Here is an 18,390-nt window from a genome sequence, read left to right as displayed (position 1 = left end):
AAATGTAAGTCACAAATCAGAAAGATCTATTACTAACATATGATATACTGTAGCTATTTAAAAACTATTTATTAATAAGAAAATTTTAACATAATACATAGTGACACACAATACACATGCATTATGTATGTTTACACATAATATATAGTTACACTATATGGTATTTTTAAGTACTTAATACTATAGCACTTGATAATTTACAAGGAGATGCAGAGAAATAATCAGATTTTAAGCCATAAAATTTCAGCCTATCAGAGTTCTGAGTTTTCTACACTTCACTATGAACCAGCGTTTCTTGTATTAAGCACTAGATGATATCACTCTTATTGATAAGGGTCATATTTAAGCTAAAGGCATAGTCCAACTCATTTAGAGGGAGATGTACCTCTAGGAAAGCACTGTGGAAAGGAATTCAACTCCACCCCACAACATAAGATCTGGAGATTCAAGAACCTCTTTATTTTGGGGAAGTTTCTTTTGTCAAGTAAGGTGCACCAGATTTATGCATTTTGGAACAGGTTATGACTTATCACAAGACAACAGGATTGGAAGTGGCATGGACCTTCTTCCGTCTGCCTAATTCATAACTCCACAAAGGTGTCCTGATAATAAAAATCATACTGCTATTGAAAGATTGCGTACTTTCTGCCTTTGGACACCACCACATAAAACTTCCTTTGTGTCCTGACGAAATGTGTGGAAGTACCACAAATGTCAGCTAACACTAAATGCTTAATCCCGTGGAGGATCTGTACCGCCTCCAAGCCATCCAGTTAGACAATCTTCCTCTTACAGAGCTCACAAGGCACAAGACTGACCCTCACTTTTAGTCCACTTGAAAAATGTCTAGCTGCTCTGCATTTTCCCTGGACTTCTCCAGAGCAGGTATTTGTTGTACAAAAGCTGCAAGCTCAGGGAAGCATTTAAATTCAATCATGTGAATAATAGCCCATTGACTTTAATGTCACCACTCATGAGCACAAAGTTAAGCACACGCTTAAGTGTTCTGCATATCTGGGATCCTTGTATAATTTCGATTTAATGTGCTGCAAAGTACAATGTGGGAAATAATTCATTTTTCAGTTTCATAGCCAAGCATCTACTACTTCCAGAAAAGAACAGATCCTTTTATTTCTGTAGGTTTTTCAGTGTTTTTCCGTGTAGGTTTTGTATCAACCTGAAATGTTCCATTCACCTCAGATCTACCTATGTTGTTTTGCCTTCCAATTATCTCAGTCTGTCCCCTTCCTTTGTTATAGAAAAAAAAAAAAAAAAATCCACCTTTTTTCCTCTTAAATGTAGGTCAATTTTATGAGTAGTGCCTTTAGAAAGTGACATGTCAAAATACATGTCAGAAATAACAAAGTATTTTGCATAAAGTACACTAAAATGAACTATTTTAGAGAATATCAGGAATTCCTTCTGCCTTCTTACACTCTCCTCAAGTGTTTTTTCAGTAAAAATAGTGGCCAGTTTTAACTTCAAAACCTACCTTTAAAAAAAAAGAAACAAACTCGTATCTATTAAAAAAATAACTGACCTACACTGCATTTGTCTCAACATTTCATTAACGTCTTAAAAAGCAAATAAGTCAAATACATGTGAAATTTCAGCCATCTATATTAATTTGCAGGCATGCATAAATCCATTTATTTCCTTTTCATGTCAATTACAAAATTACCATTTTGATACTTTATTAGCTTCTTTGGCATTTCAAACTAATTTATAGGAAAGGATACTATTTTTTTATTATTATTAACCTACTGCCTCCTAAATCATGTTATTTAAATGCCCTGCTGGCTGTCCACATTTGATTTTATTCTATTACTGCTGTATATGAATGGAAATTACGTATAGCTATTAGATTACTTCACACATTAGTTCATTTTATATAATCTTTCCTGTATTTATTGCCTTCGTTAGACTGAAATACCGCAGGCGCTTGTTTCTCTAATGTGTCTGAAGCTCTCCCGCTAATGGAAATTGGGTTATATCTTCTGATTACACTCAGATGAAATCCAGACCCAGGAGCTGACTGCAGTATTCTGCGACAGGCCCTCTTACCACTGGGGCTTTCCCAGAGGTCAGGGCAGCAGCAGCCCCCCCACATAAATCCTGGATGGATACAGCCCAGCAGAGCATGCAAAGATGGTCCAGCTGGGCTTGCTGGGAGCTGGCACTGCCCCTGCTAGGACCACCTCCACCCCTTCTGCTGCACAAGGTGGAGGGGGAAGGTGCTGCTTTACCAGGAGGAAAGTGGTTCATCACACCACAAGCACAGGGAGCTGGAAAGGAGAGGCTGTCAAGATCAGGACTTTTCCTGCAGAACTCATGTGGTCAGTGCTGCCCTCAGGCAGGAGCAGGTTTCTCCTCTCTCAAACTGCCCAGAGTTAAGAGCTAAAGCTTGATGTATGATTTAGCAGCTCCCAAGGTTAACATGGGGGAACTAACAGCCATCATGAGGTGGGTTCCTGCATCAGCTCTGGCACCTGTTTTGAGCCAGCTATGCTCAAAGGGTGGCATTCAGCAAAGGTTGATGCCCAAAGGGTGAGCATCACCTGGGACAGAGAGAGAGTGGCAGAGGTCCCTAAGTTCATACAGGGGTCTCCAGATGATTCAACCTGGTACCCTGGGACAGAGGCATCCACTCCAGTCCATCTCAGACAGATGAGCTCAAACTTCCACAGGAGCACAGTGGGAGCATGACTATAGTCATTGTCTTGCATGCCATTAGGAAGTAAATGCTGGGGCACAACCAAGACATCATCCAAGTCCTAAGACACCTGAAGCATTTCAGTCTGCTTTTCTGGGGAAGTGGCATGCCGGCAGCTGTAGGCACCTCTTGGAGTGGTTCTTTCCAGGCAAGACCTAAGGAAGAGGGTCCAAGGAGACCCTCAGGGTTGCTGTTGCAGAGTACAGCCAGCCTGACCTTGACAAGTGCACCCCAGACAGGTGCAGTATTGGATTTTGTGAGTGCATCTGGCATTTTGGCTGCTCTACAGTGTCAGTGGGACACCTTCCCCAGGTACTGTTGAACTACAGAGACATCTGCAAGCAAATCTGGGTCCAGGCAAGTAGAAACAATATCCTTTTGTTATTTCCACTTTGCCTATTGGCTTGGAGTACATCCTCCACTGAGTTCTTCTGCTGGACACAGGTGCCCCTACCAGCTGATGGAGAAGGCCAGGAGGCTAATCTGCCTGACTTTTGCTGTGGACGCCCGGTCATACGTTGGGGATAAAACAGATTGGAAGCGACAGTCTTTCCTCTTGGAAAATGGTCTTTCCCACCTGGCTTTGAATAGTGACTGCCTCCTTTGAAAATCTGAACTGCCTTTAAGCAGGCAAGAGAAATGAGGTAGAACACAGTGTACCTCCATGGATGTGGCTGTACCCTTCATCCTGGCCAAGAAGTGCATTGAGAAGGTGAGTGAGTTGCAAGCACTGTGCAGCCTTTGGAAAAGGAGAAAGATGAGATTCAGAAGAGTGATCCTACAGGGCCCTTTGCATTTTCAGAGAGTAAAATCCACGAGCCCAGTAGACCAAGCTCATTCACGCACTTATTTTGGATGGAGTTAGTCCCACCTGCCTTTATTGCCCAAAGGCAGCTGTTGGCCTTCAGTTTCACCAGCCAATTTTCATTTGATTCCAGATGCTCTGGTAGATTGTAATCTTACCCAAATATTGTACTTGCACCAGCAGCTATGTTTGAGGTATACCACAATTCTCTGTGTGCTATGGCCTTTCTCTTCCCCAAGGAAAAAAGCACATATGCTTTAGCATAGCAAAAGTAAATACAGGTACATTGGCAGAGAAAAGTAGAAGAAAATGGCCTCAATCCAATACACACAGGTGGCCCTACAGTGAAATCAACTAAAACAGGCCTAGAAATTTGTATCCAAAGGCTCTATGAAGCTCCAGGAGTCACTGCTTTCAAATGATATTTCATGCACATAGCTCTGCAGGTATGAAGAATATCTTGAAAAACGTGAAAATGAAAGCATGTTCTTTCCATGAGCCTAGGCACAGCCTGAAACACTAGATCACAGGTACAAACTATCCCATTTAGCTCAGACAGTTGAAAACCCACTGATGACAAACTAATGTTACCTCTGATAGGGCTGGCTGGTTTTGAACATCATCTTTCAATCTGAAGGAGCTCACAGCTTCTAAGGAGTCTCTGCAACGATCCCCACCTCACAGGAAAGCATCCTTCCCTCCACCCCATCCTCAACACACTACATTGAAAATGAGGAGACAGTATGAAACAGATTGAGGTCAAAATTAAAACAAATAACAGGAGCACTTCTGCACGGGTTGTATTATTCTGTGCCATGTTTCATTCCGGGGGGGAAAAAAAAAAAAAAAGTGAGAAAAACTCCTATGATTAATCCATCACAGAATTTCCATCCTGCTGAACAGGATGCATTACACACAGGAGGCCTGGCCACAAATTATTTCTGGACTGTCATCAGGGACACAAAGTCAGTAACTATAACCAACCCAGCAGCCGCAACTGACACTTGCAGCCCTCCTCTTGCTGCTGTCCCCGACAGCAATGTGTGCAACCCGTTGCTATTTGGCTGCCCCGCAGTGGCATGACCCCTCAAGCAGCCGCAGTGACTGAGTAACAAGCTCAGCATGGGCAATCAAGCCTCACAATACTCAATTCCTTGTGAGCAGCCTCACCACAAAACAAAAACAAAGCAGTGTGCAAAGCATTACACCCTCACAAGCCAGAAAGCGCTACTCTGCATGTATCAGCAATCTTCTCAAAATCCTCAAGTGTTCAGAGTCCAGCAAAAGTAAATGCTCTGCATGGACAAAATGTTGTGCAGATAAACAAGGCATTGAAATGCAGTCTGAACAGAAATGATTTCTTGTGGTAAGCTTCCAAACACCTTGAAAAAAATGACAGTATAACTTCAAATGCAAGCAATAGTAAATCATCAAAGCCACAGTGATTTACCCCCATGGACAGAACTTGTTTTCAGAATAAATGAACAGATCATATTTGCTAGCCTAATGGCCAGCATTCCTACCCAAGATAAATTATTTAATCCTGAAAAAACAGGTTGCGGCCATTATACACATTGTCTCCAAAGCTCCATTGATTTGTTTCTTGCTGACATTCAAGGTGTGGTTTGAGATCGTGCAAGCAAGCACAATTCAATTCTGTTTACAATTTATTCCTGAAGTGCTTAATGCATGCAAAAGTACAACTGAATACCAATGAAGAACAGTTGTGCTATTTAAACTAGGGTCTAAAGCTATGATGTGACTCTGAAAACACCTGCCCACTTGCCTTATGAAAGGCAAGAAGAGAGGCTAAAGCAACATCTTCTGTGGAAAAGGCTGCTTTGAGGGTTTGGGTGGACACATTACCTTTTTGTCGCTCAAGCCAGACACCTGGTCCACGTATTCCTCTTGGATCATGAAGGCAGCCAGGTTGGCAGTGTAGCTGGCCAGAAAGATGACAGCGAAGAAGGCCCACACTGACACCATGATCTTGCTAGTGGTACCCTTGGGATTCTGTACTGGCACAGAGTTGTTGAACACCAGCCCCCACAGCAGCCAGATAGCTTTGCCAATGGTGAAAGAGGGACCTCCTGGTTCTAGAGTGATTGAGAAACATGATCCCACAGTGAGCATCTGAGAGTAAGTGGTCTGCATTTCCAGTCACATACACATCTTGATTTCAAGAGTTAAGAGCAGAATTTATTCCTTTTTGTGAGGTGAATACCTGCAGCTGCACTCCCCTAAGTTCATGCTACCATATCTCAGCAAAGTACAACCTGAAAAATTATTTCTTAAAAATGTCCTCAGGTTTCCATATTTTTTCTATCTCAGTGATTGATTTCCACTGAAGCCTTATATTAAGGCTTTTTTTTTTTCATTTGATTGAAGTATCTAGAAGCCCAAACATTTAATTTTGGTTGAAGTGTTGTCCCCAGAAATAGAATTTGCTCAGAAATATTCTATTCTTCATTTCCAGCTGTTCAAGAGTCATGTTCTCAAACTCCCAGCTTACACCTGTGTAAAACATAGCTCTTACTGTATATCTAAAGGTACAAGGAAGAGCACCATCTGAAATAACAGGGCTCTACAAATACTGCTGCACAAGTGTTTCATTACTCAGTCTGTTAAAGATCCACGGACCAGAGAAGAACACAGCTCCCTCTTCCCCTATTTTGTGTCCAAGGTATATGACAGTGACATATACTTGTTCCACCTTAAGAAAATCTGCAAGTCTGCCCCAGATAGTCCAGGAGCAGATCCAGTGTTTTAAAAGCTCCTATTTTCCCATCATTCACTTTTCAGTGTGGAAGCTCACTCATACCCCAGAAGCCATGTGTGCTAATAAAGCACTAGATCTGAAAACATGTGAAATGGCACATGTCTCCCAGCAATTTTGTATCCCCAGCACATGCTGGTTCCATTAGTGGGAACCTAACCCAGAATTTCCTCAACTTGAGCACAAGAAGAGCTGAGAGGAAGAACACAGATGTGATCACTCTTGGGACACTGAGAAGATCCTCTTAGGATGAATGGCACAGTTCAAGCATCTTGTTCTTTCTCCAGTGGTGCCAACCTGATCGGCATCCCATGCTTTCTCTCCTCAGGCAGGCTGATTGTATCCTAGTGCTGCTGCCTGTTAAGACTGACTCCAGCAAAACAGCAAAAGGGAAGTAAGTTTTGACATGCCTCTCCAAACCTCTGAGCAGCAAATAGCATAGATCATCTGGAAACACTAAACCTAAATTTAGTTAGGTAAAGTGTTACCCTAAATACAACTGAACCATGCAAGGGGCTCATTTTTTACCTAGGGAACTGCACACCAAGTTCAGAGCAGAATTATCACCTGGAAAACCTGGTGCCTTTAAATTCCAGGGAGATAAAGTTCCTAAGAGAAACATGGTTTGGTAGTCTTTGTCTTTTTACATGCTGGAGTGGTATTTTTATATCCCTCTCTACCTAATAATGTGCCCTAAGATATACAGGTGTGTCCTGGGGTGACCCCTAAACTAGGACAAGGTGAATGGCCTGAAAAACATCAGTGGGGACTGTAAGGTAGAAGGAAATCTTGAGAAGTTCCCTTCTAAAAGCCTTCCTCTCTCCACTGATCACCCCAGGTGCTTCCAAAATTACTTTGTCAGACACTAACCAAGTTTGTAATGGGAGATTCCAATCCAAAAGTCTTGCTGTCCATAAAGAGAAAATGCAGGTGTTTGAGACATACCGTCAGGGGCATACTGTCATAGTTCAAATGCAGCCAAAGTAACATTAGCCAGGGTTCTCATTACCAAAATCAGCACTGCAGTCTCTGCAGCAGCTTTCTGTATCTTCATATTTCATCTCACAGGGATAATATCTGTCTGATCATGCCATAATCTTCGTAATTACCCAGAAATATTGATACTTGTAGCTGCAGTTCGGCTAACTTAACAACTGCACAACTGCACACCCATATTAAAAACTGCTTCCAGTTCCACATCTGTATTCATACCTCCTCGGGTTTCTCAGTACTTGTGTCCACAGACCCATGGGGTTAGGATCAGGTCCCATAAAGGCCCTGCACAGCTCCACATTAAGAGACAAGTTCTCCACTTCCCCATGTATGTGGTTCTGTCTGCATTCTCATTAACACATTTTATTTTCACTCCTCTTTAATTTCATGGCATAAATTTACTCAAAGCACTAGACTTGGGAGTAAATGAGTGCATTTTCCAGTAACTGTCTCTCTCCCACTATTCTGTATGAACCAATAAATCCAGAAAGGTTTGAAGGGCTGATTCACCAGGGGGTGAAGATATGCAGGTGACAGAAGCCTCAACTTGCTAACTGTTTTCATGTCAATAAAAGGAAAAAAGGCTGTATCTTAGGAAGGACAGACAGCCTTTCTTTAATTAATCTGGCTGCCTTCTGAAGATCAGAACCACAGAGATGGATCACTTGCTTGTTCCCAACTTTCCTGCTGCCCTTGAAAAATAATTCTTTACCCACTCCCAAGGAAATGAGTTTGCCATTCTCTCAGTTGGTCTTAGGAAGCCAGAAAGGCAAGTAGGGGAAGGACCTGACCAGGTGACAGATGTGGATTCTGGAGGACATAGCACTATGCTGGGAGGCCAGCAGAGTGGCTTGCTCTCCAGGGAGATATAGCACTGAAGGATGGATTGACAGTGCTGAGCCCTGTGATTGTCTCAGAGAGTGCAGCATAGCAGGCCCTGCCAGCACTGGCTACCAGGGCCCATTCTCCTTCAATGAGAAACAAGTTGGAGCTGGTATGTGCTTTAGACATGAAAGGCGACACAGCTCCGTCTCTCACGCCAAGCAAATTATCCATTATACATCTGGTCTCTTCAGAGCCTTTTTTCCCCCTCCATCCATATCCTCTTTAGTCTGAATGCAGAGCTCAGAGTGGGCTAGATCCATACTCTGTTCAAGGCAAAGGAACGCCCCAATGAACAAATGAAGACTGGAAACCAGAGGGTACCATAGCAAGAAACAGCTCCCCTTACCTCTGCCATCAGCAAGGCACCGATTATAGCCCACAGGGCTGAAGTACTCAAAGACGAAGACAGCCACCGCAGAGATGATAAGCAGCATCACAAACATCATCACCCATACATCAGCACTGAAAGGTTCTGGAGAGGAAGAGAAAACCATGGTGAAAGACCTGATAACACCTCACCTCCTCTGCTCTCCACAGAAGCCCAGTGTGGGGCAAACTGGGTTGGGGAAAAGCAGAAGTTAGAACAAAGTCTTCAGCCTGATTCTGAAAAACTTCTTGAAATGGGAAAACTGCAGTTTCTGTCTCTGTAATGACTGCATTCCATCGTACTGTTACATTTGTGACATATGGCTCCATCTGGAACCACACACAGCCATTGTGGCATGCATTGATAAAATAAAACGCATTGATAAAAGATTGTTCCCAGGAAGTTCTCCAGCACCATCTGGAGAGAGTGGGGAAAATCAGGCAGAACTGGCAGAGTGTCAGACAAGCATCCAACTTTCAAGATGGATCGAGCCAAAGAGCATCTCCAAAATTCTAAGGTTCAGCCATAATGACAGTAGGATTTTTAGTATTCCATCCCTCTAGCAATGGGAACACTGGCTCATTCTAGAAATGTTAGTGTTCATGTTCTGCAAGTATTTGATCTCTGCCAGGTTTTCCCCTTCTCCCAGCCTGAACAGAAAAAGATAGGACTGAACCAGATCAAAGAAAGAAAGAAATTTGCTCCAGAGTATAGCCAATATTGCAACTTCAGTTAAATTGCAGTTTAAAATTCTGGAGGTAACTTTAACATTGCTCCTACATACCCCAGCAATATTGGTGGACTTGCTAAGGGAAAACGTCCTGAAGAGTTAGTGGTCATGAAACTCACATTTAAAAAGGTCTGGGAAAACATCATTATCCATATAAAAGTATTTCTGTTTGTGAACATTCTCAGGATTCTGGCAGAGAGCAGACAATAACTATATCACTTATCTACTGTGTTTGTAACATCATAAAGTATTTTATAAAGTCAAATAGTAGACACTAGGAAGACATGAATGTCTTGGGAAAATGCAGTATCATTTCTGTATTCTCTGATCACCTTCCATTGCTGAAGGACATTAGAAATGCCTTTATTGTAAGACACAGTGTCAGCACAATACCGACGGCTCAACTGTTCTTGAAAAGGTCTGTTAGTTGTCTGACTTCTACTAGGTGTCAAGGGAGGGTCAAGTTAACAACGCGTTTACAAATAATGTCTCTCAATTTGCAGTTATTTATTGCCAATTGCTATCACCAAGCATTACAGTGTCCCAGCTATAAGGTTTGAATCAATTTTCTTCTGGCCTACACTCCTTGAACATACTATTAGTTGAGTCACTGGGAAACCACGTGCTGCAGTGTATGTGACAGCTCTGAGTGATTTTCAGAATAAGGACTTTTCAACCGAAATTGTAAAGTGGTATTCTTTATTTCCAGCTGGGACACATGAGGGGATAGCTCCTCCAAACCATGCGTACCTGGTCAAGACAGTTCCAGGTATGAATACACACTGATCCCACAAGCCCATGCCTCCCTGCCTGCCCACTTTGCCTTCTCTTGCTTCGTATTAGCTGCTATGCCTCCTGGGGGTCATGGGCTGGGGGCTTGGGGAGGAAGGCCGAAAGTCGACCTCGGTGTTCGCTGTTTGACCTTCACTTCTGGGCAGGCACAGTGGAGGTTTGGCTCTCTCCAACGTCAGCCTGCCTGGACCAAAAACCACCTGTGCCTGGCTGGTTTCTGGAGCCACAGTTTCTGCTTTGTCAGGTTTCCACAAAACCTAAGTCTTGCTTTGATGAGTTTTCACAGTATAGACGATCTTAATGGTTTTTACCTAGCAACTAAATTACTATACATTCTGTTACAAATTCTTTCTGCTGTGTTCTATTTCCCCTCCACCACATTATAGGTTTCTAAAATTCTGAATTTTCATAGCCATATATGTTCTCTGTCTCATGAGCAAGCCCAGTTTTTCTAGGATTAGGCATACAATTGCTGAAAAATGCCTTGGCTTGGAACTCATAGGCAGTGCCTATTTGCACTTGCATTTGCCTGGATTTTACTTGCCTGGGATTCAGTTCTAAAGCATCACAGTATATTTTTATACACCTGTCCCACAGGTACTCCCAAAAAAGAGCTTTCAGGCTAAGAATCACCAGCAACCTTCACCTATTTTTTTTTTATGACCACTGGCTGAAGTTTTAATTTTAGACTGAAACAGTACCTAAGAAGGCAGAAGGTGAGACAGTTCCATTGCTACGTGACACCATGACACTGATTCCCGTCTCAATGAAGGGCACAGAGAAATCCACTACTTCTGAACGTTCTTCATTAATGGTGAGGGATCCCACAGCCATATAGGCCCGTTTGGTGACAACCTGGAGGAAGGAAAGAAAGAAAGAGATCACACATAGACACAAGGCAGCCCTCAAGCACCACAGTCAAGCCCTTTCTCATCCTCTTGCCTTTCAACACAATCCTTTTACTCCTGTAATCCCATTCCCTATATTGTTTGTAACATCTCTCCTTTCTAATCTTTCATCAGGACACCTTCTTCTTTCAGAAAACCTATAGACATTAATCTTCCCCTCAAAGCTGGTATGTGTACAAAAAATAAATCCACAGAGGTCTTAGGATAAACACATCATCCACGGAGAAGACGTCTTATCTCATTTTTCTGTCCTTGCTTTATCCTCCCTCTAACACTGCAAAGTCTTATTTCATTCTTTATTCACCTTATATACAACCTAAGCATAATCTAGGTTGCAGCAACCGTGGTGAATGGATATCAGCCTCTTTCTAAGACTGTGTAGGCCAAATTTGTGAGACCATAGAGAATAATAATTAATGGTCAGACAAGAAAGGTTGTCATGGTCAGAGTGTCAGAGCAGATTAATTCACTCAGTGGCAAGAGAGAATGCAGGCCAGTCATTTCCAGAGTCTCTTCCATTTCTGTCCCTGCCTCAGAAGTGGACCCAATAATGATGGGAGGCTAGACCTGACCTACATCACTGAGCCCAGAGTTGAAGCCCACCATGCCCTCCCTCTGCTGCTGACCTCTCCAATCATTCCATTCCACGTCCCATTGATCTTTTTTCCATGCTTGCCATTAGTCACCAAGTAGAGGTCATAGGTGAACTTGACAGACTTTGAGATTTTCTTGAGGATGTCTATGCAGAACCCCTTGCAACATTTCTTCATGTAATCTGGCTCTTCATCAGTTTTGTTCCTGAACCATCACAATAATAATGGGTTAAAAGACGAGAAGAAACTCCTGTAATTCCCCTCTGTTGTCAGTTTGAATTCCCCCTCCCACTACATAATGGGGACAATTTATATTGTCCTATCTGTGCAAGAGGGTGAAGGGGGCACTGCAATGATTTGCCCAAAGGGGCCCATCGTGAATGGACGTGGGACAGGCTGGGAAAATGGAGGTGATTTTCTAAAAATGATTATAGATTATTATGGTATTGGCCCAACAGACACTTTACATTCTGCTGAGAATGGAGAGCCCAAGATGAGCAGAAAAACACAGGGGTGCATACTCAGTCACTATGCGTTTTTGGCAAGGGACCGTGTTCCTCATGCAGGTGCCACTTAGGGGGTCCACGTTCTCCACAATGACAAATGGCGCCTCTTCCAAGGTCACGATACTCAGGTGATCATCCTCACGTTCCTCAGAGTCAGGATACAGCTCAAAGCGTGGCCACACGTAATACTTCATCTGCAACTTTTTTTCCTTCCATTTCCCCACCTGGAGAGACACAAACCACAGAAGACAGACTTCTAAAATTGTGCCATCCCTTTGCATCAGCCACAGCTACTGCAGGACTGGGTAAGAGGACCATTCTGGAGTACCCATACTCATGACTCATGTAAGATGGGGACATTTCTGGGGAGAAAGCTCTGAGTAAGTGGATTCAAACAAGAGGGAAGTGCAGAACAAGAAAGATCTCTGAGCTCTCTCATCTCTGCAATGTCTCACCTTCTGAGAGAGTGAGTGGATAACCACAGGAATACTGTAACTATGGTCAAGCAGACCTCTGTCCTTCACCTTTTTCAGCCAAACAAGAGGAACACAATGACTTGGTTACATACCTTAGCTGGAAATGAGGAATTGTTTTATGTTTCTGACTGATGAAAATTAATACCAAAGAGTATCTATGGTGGTTTTTATATCTTGCTATTTTTCCCTAATTCTCATAACTTCCATAAATTTCTATTGCAATTTTAGAACACTTAATTTTCTGTTTCCTAAGTGAATAGAGATCATATCTTCAGTAGTCAAAAAGGGGGTGGGACTCAATTATCTTATACCTGCTGCTAAGAATGAAAGCTTCTTTAGAAGCCTCTGCAGTCCTTAAAGAGACAATACATGTAAGCTCACCCACTGCCCAGGAAAACCATTTCTTGCAAAAAAAAAAAAAAAAAGAAAAAAAATCCAGGAAAAGAGAAAACTTGAACATCAACTGTACTTTCAACTATCAAAGTCTTGCCTTTGTTCTCAATTCCCCCTCCCACCATCACAGTTGACAGTAATTAGCACCTTGGCTGGCAACCAAAGCTGAGAGGGTGAAGCAAACTGGGCCTTAGAAGAAGGTGTCCTGCATGATCCTCAAAGCCAGTCCTCCAAGCCAGGACTGAGACATGATGACTTGATGGCAGAGGCAGTGTGGGTGTGTGGGAAGCTTGCATGACTGCTCTTAGCGGTGTACCTGCTTGGCGGGTAAACAGAAAAGCTTCATTCCATTCCAACCCAACACCCCTCTCACCACCCCCAAATTTCAGTCATTTATTTATTTAAATGACAGAATGGGAGGGAGGAACACTTATTAAAGGCTCATTAGGTGTCAGTGGTTAATCTGTGAAATTCAAAGCCCAGCTGGGGTTTGGCATTTGAGAGTATCCAGAATTCACATAAAACACTTGTCACCTTCAAAACAAACAAACACTTCATCTGGCCAGGAAAGAAAAATCCACTCTGAGGGCTTCTTGGGGGAGAAGAGAGGCAGAAGAAATCACCTAGAGACAGCAGTTTCTATATCCATCCCGTATCCCTGTGCAGGGTGAACACAACACACCAGTGAGCACAAGGCAGGGGGGGGTTGTAAAAGGATGGGCACAGTGTCTGGGCAGCAGGTCTTGCCTTCCCAAAGGCGAAGCATGCCAAGAAGAGTTTGCCCTTAATGCCCCCTCCACCCATGGAGATGGTCTGTACTCATGCTTCTAACCCTGGATGTGGAAAGTGAATTTCTAAGGGAAAAAAGAGCATAGACTCGCATGCTTATCCAGGGTCTGCTCAGCCCTAGACTTCCCACTCATTCACCAAGCAGGTCAATTTATCATCATCTGAGCCAGAGATTTCTGCAGTGCTACTTGAGCTCTCAAGTAACTGAGCTCAAATCCCCAAAAGTAGTAACTGCCACACGGGGCTCAGCAGGGACCAGTGATTAAGATGCTGCACAGGAACAGCCCAGTTTTCAGCTCAGTAACATTAACTTATCATAGAAATAAGTGGCTGATGAAAGAGACATCTCACAGAATCTCAGCAGCACTTAGATATCTCAGTAACAGGCATGATATAACCCCCTAAGTGATAAATTAGATCAGATAGGCAAACCCAACCCATAATTACCCAGTTCTCTGGGACAGAAAGGGGAGTTCATAAGGCTGTGTGCCAGGCACGTCTCACAGTGTTGTACTACACAGAAACATTATGAAATTAGGATAACAATGACAGCACTGCCATAGCCTTCTGTGCACTAAATCATCTCACCTGCAAATAGAGTAATACACATCCATTCCTTATTATCCCAATAAAATCATTCTAAATTGTCCAAAGAGGAAGAAAAACAGGATGTAAGTAAATGTTCTGACCTAAATCTCCAAATCAGCTATGGATAGTCTCAAAAATATGTGCAAATGTTACATTTTATTGCTAACCTGAACAATCAGACATGCCATTTAACTCCATGCATGTACAGATATGAATAAGAAAAGTCAGAAAGTCATAGTGAATTAAAAGAGGTCAGACTTCTTTACATGCAAGCAAAGGTCAAATGTATATGCACATAAAGAAGGATGGGCATAAGCAACGTGTGGGCAATAAGAAACACCACATGTGCAGAGGATGGAGACAGTACAAGATAAAGTATACACAAATGTGTATCATATGCTAGATAATCTGCCATGAGAGGGAAGGAGCAATTCATTGTAGGGACAGAAGTTAGCAGAATTAAAAGTCACAGATTTGGTTAGGTAAAGATGCCTACTCCTAAAGAATATAACCTACCAAGCTGTGCAGAGAGGAGCAAGGCATTTCTGAAGTCTCAGGTACTTTGTATTAACAGCCTATGAACTGTTATTACTTGGATTTTGATGAGTGCTTGCCTCAGCAAAAATAGGAAAAATAAACTAGCAAAAATAGGAAAAATAAACTATCCCAGGCATCCTTAGTATTTGTCACCCTGCAGTTTAATGACCCGTTGGGTGTTCTCCAATCAGCCTAGTCATCCAGACTCCCATTAGGAGCCCTGAAGGGTCACGGAATCAGTAAAAGTAAAGATACTAGGGATCTATAGAAACTCCTTTCTAATAATATTCTCCAATCCCTATGTAATGTTACTTTATGCCAGGACACAGCTCCTGGCAGAATTTCACCTTAACTGTCCCTTGCTCTATCTGATCTTGCTCAGAAAGTAGTCAGTTTGGTTTGGGGATGAATTTGGAGGTGTTGAGGGAGGGGAGTAGCTAACCTTTACCTTAAATATAAGATCCTATTTTAGATAACAAGACTGGAAGTAGAAGTCCAAGACATTTGCAAAGAAAGAAAGGGAGAATTATTGTAAACCAGAAAGTTAATCACATATGCTATTTGTTCATCTAAGCATATAAGTTATCCCATGCAGACAAAAGGCAAGATTGCCTATGCAAGGGGAAAACAAGTGGGAGCCTTCTGAAAGCCTTACAGCCAGCTGGCAAATTGCCTTAACCGCGGTATAATGCAGCCAGAATAAAAGAGTTCTGCAGTATGTTAATACGCATCTTTAATGAAAGGTGCATCACATTAGCTCCTTGAAACTAATTCTTCACAGAGGCTTTTCTCTCCTCCCAAGGGAAGCTAAGGCTTGTAACAGCCATTTGTGGTGGATGTTTCTCCAACCTGTCTTTACACTGACAGAGAGTCCATGGTCTCCGCAAGCAATCTATTCCAGGGCTTAGCTATCCTTCCCATTAAAAAAGTGAGGTTTTTCTCCTGATGTCTAACCTAAATCTTCTGGCTGCAATTTATATCAGAAGAGTGTATTTCCTTATTCTCCTACATGTGCTCTTTCCAGTGTTATCAGGTCAGTAAGATATTTTTAACAGAGAAGAGCTGATAGTCTCATTCAGTGTCTATTTTATAAGCTACATTGGCAAAAGCAGCCACCTATTCAAATGACAAGCATCCAGTCTCACAATTTACAAAATCCTTACCCAGATGGGTAGTATGGACAAGTACAATCTACTCCCATGGATTTCCAAAATCATTTGTTCCAACAAAGGCAGAAGTAAATCCCCAAGTTCCTCCTAATATGGCATGGTAGGACTTCAAAACACAAGAGCATCTGGAGAGACCTATAACTAGTGTCAACAGATGGAAAACTAAAACCTCCTAGAAATTTGGTTTTCAAGGGCTAGGCAGGAGAATACAGTTCTGAACTAAATCAGAAATGTTCAGATACAGTTCTTAGGCAACATTGCATTGGGTATTTAGGGTGAAGGTTCAGGAGAGAGCCTGAACCTTCCGGTGCTCTTTTTTCAACAGGCTTCAGGAAAACTAGCTAGGCGAAGTCTCCTGATAGTTATTATTTTATTCAGACTCCTATTTGCACCATGCCTTGCACCATTCTCTTTTCATTTACAACGTTATCTCAATTCCTGCTCTCCCCACCCCGCTATAGAAGAAATGCAAAAGGAACAAAAGGGATTCGGTTTCATCTGCAGAATAATAAAAAAAAAGGACCATTCCAAACCCACTTAGGACTTGAACTGCTTTTTGCATTTTCCCAAAAGCTCAATGTTTCCTCCCTTATTATTGGTTCTTTTATTTCTTTTTTCCCAAGAGCTGAGGAGTTTATTCATTCCAGTGGGGAAGCACTAAAGCAACAACAGAGAGCATGAATTAGGAGGCAGAAATTCCCTATTCCACCAAGAATCCCTGTAATCCGATCTGCACCCTTGTGGCTCCACATTGTGTAAAACTGAGATAATGGCATGTTTTTACATCTGGGGTACAGTGGGAAGATAAACACAGAAGAGGCCACGAGGTTCACAGATACTGTGGAAGTGAGAAGAGACATACACGTGTGGCTAGAGCTAGACAAGGGAACACACACAGCATGTATCTATTAATGGTATACACATGAAATGTATAAATGTGTATAACTGTATAAATGTGAAAACTTCCTGTCTTTTATCTTTGGAAAAATCTTACATAACTTTTACACCTGATTTAAATACATGAAAAATGAAAGATCAAATATAGAAAAGGTAAAGGTAGTATTCTGGACAAGAGGAAGAAAACAGGACTGTTATTGGTAATATAGCTGATGGAGAAGCATACCTAAGCCCTCTGGGAAGCAGGACAAGTCCAAGGAGAAATAAGGTTCTTGTCGGTAGAATTGGTACAGATGCTGAATGAGGACATGTGAAAACCAGAACAACTGGGCAGGACCTGAAAAGGGCTACTCTAGAAGCACCATAGAAATAGCAGTTATAACTGGGACACTGCCAATGGAAGTAGGCATTACTCAGGGTACATAAAATCAAGGTGGACTTAAGGGATGCTGTAACGTTGTAACCTTAATGCTGCAGTACACTGTGAAGAAATAAATCATGCATAAATAAAGTAGAATCATTTTGGATTGAAATAGATTTTGGAAGGCTGGTGCAAGATATTCCATGAGGACCAAACTACAGAGATCTACAGCTCCACAGGCTTGGCTTTCAGTCTGGATAGAGATGTCATTACTGTTTCTAAAGAGAAATTTTATCAGGAACTAAGTTATTATGGGAGTCTTTAGCTTCACAGAGATTAGATGGAGAACAAATGCAAATTTTCACAGCAGCACCCTGATGTTTCTTTTTCTGGATCTGATAGGTGGCATATTTCTTTAGCCCAAAATTACTCAACAGGCAATAGGTCGTGATGCTTTACACTCAGTTTGGGCAAAGCAACAAGGAACCTTACAAAAAAGCTAGTTATCAGAAATAACCTTGGACTGAGCGATTAGGAGAACCAAGAGCCGGTCCTAAAGAAGGAGATTAAAAAGCTTGTCTAACCTAGATAAATGAAAGCCAAGAGGGGATATGACTGCTCTGTATAAATAAAGGGGGGACAGAAACACAAGGGAGAAAGGAGATTTTTAAGCAGGAAAAACAATGCCAGTAAAAAGACCAACTGATTGTAAGGAAATTTCCCTTGAAAATAAGATAGATTTTAACCACAGAGGGGGAAGTTCTGAATCAGCTGCCCAAAAGTAGCTGTGAAAACAACTAAAATGGGGTCAAGAAGAAGCACAACTGGATTGTATAGGGCTATATGATTTTGCTGCCTAGAGCGGAGGGATGGGACCAGATGAGCCTTTCCAGTCCAGTGACTATAAGTAAGCAGAAGTAAGAGGAGGAATTCCACTGTGAAAAGCCTTTTCCCCTCAATTTTTCAGTCTGCAGATGTCAAAATTCAGTCTTAATCATCGTATCTCTGTCCTCCAGCTAACCCACATGAACACAAACACTCATGCTAATGATACCTCCAACTCCTTTGCTCCTACTTCCCTCATTCAGCAGCAATACCTTCTCTAGTGCCCT

The 18,390-nt window shown here is 42.2% G+C and overlaps 1 protein-coding gene across 1 annotated transcript in view; it reads right to left on the bottom strand.

The window, feature by feature from the left end:
• The window catches only part of LOC131591404 (glutamate receptor ionotropic, NMDA 2B), a 176,742-nt gene that overhangs the window by 19,569 nt on the left and 138,783 nt on the right, over window positions 1-18,390 (bottom strand). The window contains exons 5-9 of the mRNA XM_058862062.1: window positions 12,084-12,292; window positions 11,596-11,767; window positions 10,763-10,916; window positions 8,519-8,644; window positions 5,385-5,614 (exon numbers count right to left, since the gene is read on the bottom strand). Of these exons, the coding sequence (XP_058718045.1) occupies window positions 5,385-5,614; window positions 8,519-8,644; window positions 10,763-10,916; window positions 11,596-11,767; window positions 12,084-12,292 (891 nt within the window). The remainder of the gene's footprint in view (window positions 1-5,384; window positions 5,615-8,518; window positions 8,645-10,762; window positions 10,917-11,595; window positions 11,768-12,083; window positions 12,293-18,390) is intronic.

The sequence above is a fragment of the Poecile atricapillus genome, chromosome W (assembly GCF_030490865.1).
Source record: "Poecile atricapillus isolate bPoeAtr1 chromosome W, bPoeAtr1.hap1, whole genome shotgun sequence".
In the NCBI taxonomy this organism is placed as follows: Eukaryota; Metazoa; Chordata; class Aves; order Passeriformes; family Paridae; genus Poecile; species Poecile atricapillus.
Note: the sequence above shows the minus strand (reverse complement) of the source record. Positions and strands in the feature narration are given on the sequence as shown.